This window comes from Rhea americana, unplaced genomic scaffold (assembly GCF_003343005.1).
Source record: "Rhea americana isolate MKP2758 unplaced genomic scaffold, rheAme1 scaffold_85, whole genome shotgun sequence".
Classification (NCBI taxonomy): domain Eukaryota; kingdom Metazoa; phylum Chordata; class Aves; order Rheiformes; family Rheidae; genus Rhea; species Rhea americana.
In genome coordinates this window covers 1,717,702-1,723,061 of record NW_028187034.1, presented here as the reverse complement: position 1 = coordinate 1,723,061, position 5,360 = coordinate 1,717,702, and the positions used below count along the sequence as shown (strand labels likewise).

The 5,360-nt window shown below is 62.0% G+C and overlaps 1 protein-coding gene across 1 annotated transcript in view; it reads right to left on the bottom strand.

Moving 5' to 3' along the window:
* The window catches only part of NPTXR (neuronal pentraxin receptor), an 11,211-nt gene extending 5,851 nt beyond the window's left edge, over positions 1 to 5,360 (bottom strand). Inside the window, exon 1 of the mRNA XM_085323496.1 lies at positions 4,773 to 5,360. Within this exon, the coding sequence (XP_085179622.1) occupies positions 4,773 to 5,333 (561 nt within the window). The 5' untranslated portion in view covers positions 5,334 to 5,360. The remainder of the gene's footprint in view (positions 1 to 4,772) is intronic.

The following is a 5,360-nucleotide window of genomic DNA, read 5'->3' as shown; positions in this document are numbered from 1 at the left end:
CCCCCCCCTCCGCAGCCTCGTTGCTCTTCCCCAGGAAGCCTCCGTTTGGGCCTCTCCTCTCCGCGGGGTCCCGCACGGCCCGGGGTGGGACGGCAGGGCGCAGGCAGCAGGGACGGCCGGGCGGGCGACAGGCAAGGCAAAGGCCGCGGAGACGGTGCCCGCGGCACGCTTTGCTCGCGCTGCCCGCCGCTCCGTGGCCTGCACATCCCGCTCTCGCGCACAGTTCCCTCTGCTAATAAGGGAGGGAAAAAAAAAAAAAACCTCAGGGCTTTTGTCACTCTTTTTGCCCCCCTGATAGCCTGGCCTACATTTTTCAATAGCGCCCAATGGCTTTTTCTTTTAGGTTTTTTCTCCCCCCCGCCCCCAGCTCTTCTCTCTGCCTCTGTTTTATTCTGCCCTCTTTGAAGCTTTTTTCCCTTTGGCTTCTTGTATTCCTATTCCTTTGTAATTTCTCCAATTTTCCTTCTCCCCGTATACGGCCTCCCTCTCACCTCCTCTTCAGTTCCCTCCCCGTTTCTGCCCCTTTCCAGCGCTTCATCCCRCTTTGCCCCGTCCTCTCCATCCCTCCTCCTCCTCCTCCCACCCCAGCGGTCCCCGGGGTGCTACTCAGGACTGCCAGGTTGCAAACCCGCCTTGGAGGCTGCCGGCAATCGGGAGACGCCAGGAGCACCCACTCGGCCCCCTCGTGCCCAGCCAGCTCCCGGCCCACGGGCAAGGATGAGGCAGCGGGTGGGATGTTTCCTTATTTTTTTTTTTTGGCCTGGGAGAGGCTGGGCTGTGGGGCGAAGCGAGACCGCGGGCTCGCCTCGGAGGGGCTTCTCCGATGCTTTTTGGCTGGCGAAAAGACCGAAGCGCACCAGGTTAACGTTACTCACGAGGGGCCGGCAGCGGCCGGCGCGGGGGCGAGTCGGGCTCCGGCGGGCGGCACGTCCGCGCGCCCTCTCCTCCGGCGCTCTCAGGCCAACGCGCTTCCATTTGCCTAAGGAGCTCAGAGCCTCATTTGCTAATGCGGTGGCAAATCTGCTCCCCGGCGCCCGCCTGCCTGCTTGCTGCCGCTGTGGATGGACAGACGGACGGATGGACACCCGCTTCCCGGCGCCCACCGCCCCCAAAGCTGTGGTGCTGGGGGGGGGGAATTTCGGAGCACCCCAGGCGCCCACTGACTCTCCCCCCCCCCCCGCTTTGGGGGACATCAGGGAGGAAGGGGGTATCTGCACCCGGGTGCGGCAAAGGGGGCCGAGGTGATTGCCTCCCCGCTCCGAAATCGCTCTGGTTCAATTTACAGCTGTAATTAAAAGCCCATAAAAGGATCATCTGGGCTGCCTAGCTCTGCACGCCGAGGAGATGTGCCCACACGTATGGATGCAAGCACGTGCAGAGAGAAGGCGGGGGGGAGGGAAAAAAAAAAAAAAAAAAAAAAAACAGAGGGAAAAATCCCAGCCCCGCTGTGCGTGAAGAAGAAACAAAGAGAAATTCATTCAGGAGACTGCACAGCTCAGGGGATTAGAAACAGGCTCCAGAAGATGTTCCTGCTCGAGTTTAGCCTCGGGTTAACAGCGACAGTCGACTCACTCGCCCCTGCCGCGCGCCTGGGGATCCGCGCGCACCGCGGAGGGGAACGCCGGCTGCGCGCGCTCCCTCGGCGCGTGCCGCTCGCCCTTCCCCTCCCTCCTCGTGTGTCAACGGAGCTAAATCGCTTCTCAAAAATTAAGACTCAGGCGACTTAATAGGTTTTTCGGCGCATCGACAAATCTCGTTATGGCTCTTTACGGCCACGCTAACAGCATCCAGATTATGTCAACGATCCTGCAGCAGCTCCCTCCCCGCGCCTCGCTCCTCGGCAGACTCGCGCGTCGAGCCTCGCTGGCGAGGGAGAGGCCCTTCGGCACGGCCTCCCTGGGGTTCCCCGCAGCGCCTCGCTTGCCTTCCCTCTCCTGAGCCACCCTGAGCCAGGATCTTCTCCCRCGCTTTCCTTTCCGTCCCGCTCCACCTGTGTTTCGCGGAGGAAAGGCGGGGGGGGTCGGATGCAAGCCTGGGGCAGGCGACCGCTGCCCCGCAGCCCTCGTCGCGGGGGCGAGATGCAAGCAGCCRGCACGGCCTCCTAGGGCTGCACTTGTCCCTGGGCCACCCCGGGAGTGAGTTACGGCAGGCTAGAGCCAAGGCAGCGCTAGTCCAGCCCATCCGCGATGCGCTGCCCCATTTCCTGAGCCTGCAGGGCTTGGAGCGGCGAGACGCTACGTCTCTGCTGCAAAGTACACTTGGGACCTTCAGCTCCCAGGCAACACGAAAGACAGCATTTTTTGGCAGCGTGCCGGTTGTCTTTCTCGTAGGTATGTGTGTACAAGCTTCTTCCTGGCATCGCTTCCCTTTGCAACCTCCTTCAAGCCATTCAGGCTCTCTGAGCGCACGCGAGAGCCTGATCCGAGCCTTGCTGCTGTGGGCTTGTGTCCACATCTGCATCTGTGACCTGACCCTCCTGCACCCCACGGCCCAGAGCTTCCTACCATTGCAAGAAATCCCCAAAAATATGTCAGCGTACCTCATGGGTGGTGCAGCCCCCTCCAGCACTGGAAGTTGGGCTTGGGGAGGGTGGCAGAGCACATCTGGAGAGCAGCTAAATGCATTACCCTGCATCCAGCCCAGCGTTTCCTGGTGTTCAAAACRTGCCTTGCATACCTCTGCTGGGCATGAACCCTCTGGGTATTGCGTGCTCCTCACGCATGTACACACATATGTGTATGCAAGAGCTTTTTTCCTCTCCATCTGCATTTCTGCATGTATAGACCTGTTGTCCACATGCATCTGTGGGTACACTTCTGTGTTATCCTGCATGTGTGAGTCTGTTTATTGGGGTAGCAGGTCTTTGTAGGAGATTTTTGGAGATGGATGTCTGTCTCTATCTAGCTGTATTAGTCTCTGTGCCTTTTTGTCACCTGGGTTGCACATCCCTCTCTCCCTGCATATGCTTAATCCATCTGTACRTATTTGTTTCTGTGCATGCATTACTCCAATAGCTCATGGGCACTTCTTCCTGTCTCAGTCTCTGTGCATGCATTTGTTTACTTGCCTTTCCCCATCTTTAAGTGGGTTCACACATCTGTCCATTAGAATATCCCTCTCTCCCCTAACACTTTTCCCCCTAGTTTGTCAGGCCACATGACATACGAATGATCTCAGTGGCTCTGAATTTTCTGTCCAGATCTGTGCCCATATACCTGCCCAAGTCTCCATTTTTTTTTTCTTGCATGCTTCTGATAGCAGTGACAGGGACAACGAGTTTAACAACCTCGTTGTTTTGGCTGGGGCAACACCACAGCTGCTTCTAATGGGGACGGGGACATTGCTCCACTGCAGGTTCCTAAGGACAGGATATAGGATATACAACTGCCTGCCAAGCGTAGCCCAAGTCAGAGGGGTCCCTGGGGGGGAGGCCACAGCCAGACCCAGGGCTTGGGAGAGTCCTGCTGGCAGCCCCAGAGGAGGCAGGGAACAGTTGCAAGAGYGAAGCATGAAGCCCCAGAGGTGTATCCTTCCCCGGGTGCTGGCTGATGGAGCCTAACAGCAGCAGCTACTGCTCCCATGAGCCTGGGTGAGGTGGGCAGAAGGGCAAAAGCAGCACTGAAGACATGGGCCATGACCTCGCCGATGTGCCCCAGCAGAGAGGGGCCGCATCAGATGTTGTCCCACATCCCTCCCCGCTCTGCAGGGCTGGGATTCATGGAGAGAAGCAGCCAGGGCAACAGAGAGCCAAATGGGAAGACCGAGAGGTTCAAGACTTGGGATGCACAAGGCTCTTTGCAGGTGGCCCTGGCCCCTGGCAGACCCAYGGGCACAGAGGGACAACACAGCACCCTCGAGAGAGGTGGGACATCTGGAGCAAACACCACCAGGAAAACCAGACAGATTTCCCCTCCTGGAACTCACCTACCCAAACTATTCTCACAGATATATTCTGCGAATGCAGCTCTTACAGACCTAAGGACCCAGGACAGAGCGGCTGCACTCAGAAGCGTGCTCTTTCCCACGCCCTCCTCCACGTACACCAGTTCTCCTAATAAAAGATGTCACTCTTCCCTGCAAACCCTCATTTTAGCAAATAATCAAGGCACCGAACGCTCTGCCAAGGTCTTTCCGACCGCTGAGGCCGCAGCAGCCCAAAGCAATTTCCAGACGCGTGCGCGCACCCCGGGACGGGACTGGTCGTGGTCGCCCCTGTGGAGCATTCGTGGTCGCTCGCTCGCAGCTGGGCCGCAGCTGGGCCTGCCGGTCGGGCGCCCGCTGCACGGGTGCAGCAGGGACCAGCACAGAGGGGCAGGAAGCGAAATGCCGGGCGGCCCGGTGATCTGCTTTGCGCGATGCCCCGCAGATAACTGCGGGGGGATCCRGCAAGGATTTACCTTCCCGTGAAGGGCAGGGGCCAGCCCGGAGCGGACACCCTGCCACCCTCCCGCCTTCCCTCCTGCAGGGGCTCTGGGGAGAGTGAGGCGCCCTGTGCAGGTGCAGGCTGGGGGGGAAAGCGGGGTGATCCCACAACGCAGGGAAAAGCGGGCAGGGAAGGGGGGTCAGGGTAAACCTTGAGGGATGCTGCTGTCCCTCAGAGCCCATGACCAGGGGCAGAGAGAGGGGGGGAAAAAAACCCTCCTGGAGGCTGGCGGAGACAGCGGGAGCTTTGCAAAGAGGGAGACGGGCGCGGGGTGGCAGCGGGGCTGGGGGACAACTTGTGCGGGAGCGACCCCTCCCCCCGCCCGCCCGCCGCGGGGGGTCCCCCGCACCTCGATCCGGTCGATGCGGTCCTGGAGGGCGCGGACGGCCTCCTCCAGCTCCCGCACGGCGGGCGGCTCGTCCGGGGGGTGCCCCATGGTGCCGGGCCGCGGGGCGGCGCGGAGGCCGGCGGCAGCGGCGGCGGCGGGCTGGAGGCCGCCCTCGCAGCGGCTCAGCTTGCCCGTGAGCTCCCGGATGGTCTCCTGGTCCATGCGGATCTGCTCCTTCTGCTCCAGCGCCGTGCGGCGGAGCTGCGCCGCGGCGCTGCGCAGCGCCAGCAGCTCCTCGGGGCCGCCGGCGGCGGGGGCGGCGGCGGCGGGGGGGCACTCGGCGCTCAGCGGCGTGCACACGAAGCGGCTGAAGAGCGGCGGCGACCCCGGCACCCGCGGCCCGGCGCTGGCCAGCGCCTCGGCGGGGCCGTGCAGCGCCCCCAGCCCCTTGTCGGCGGCCGGCAGCAGGGCGGCGGCGGCGGCGGAGTCATTGTCGGCGGCGGGGGCGGCGGCGGGGGCGGCGGTGCCCGCCGGGTGGACGCTGGCGATGATGCAGATGATGGCCCCCAGGAAAGCCAGCATGCCCGCCGCCAGCAGCACCGCCAGAAA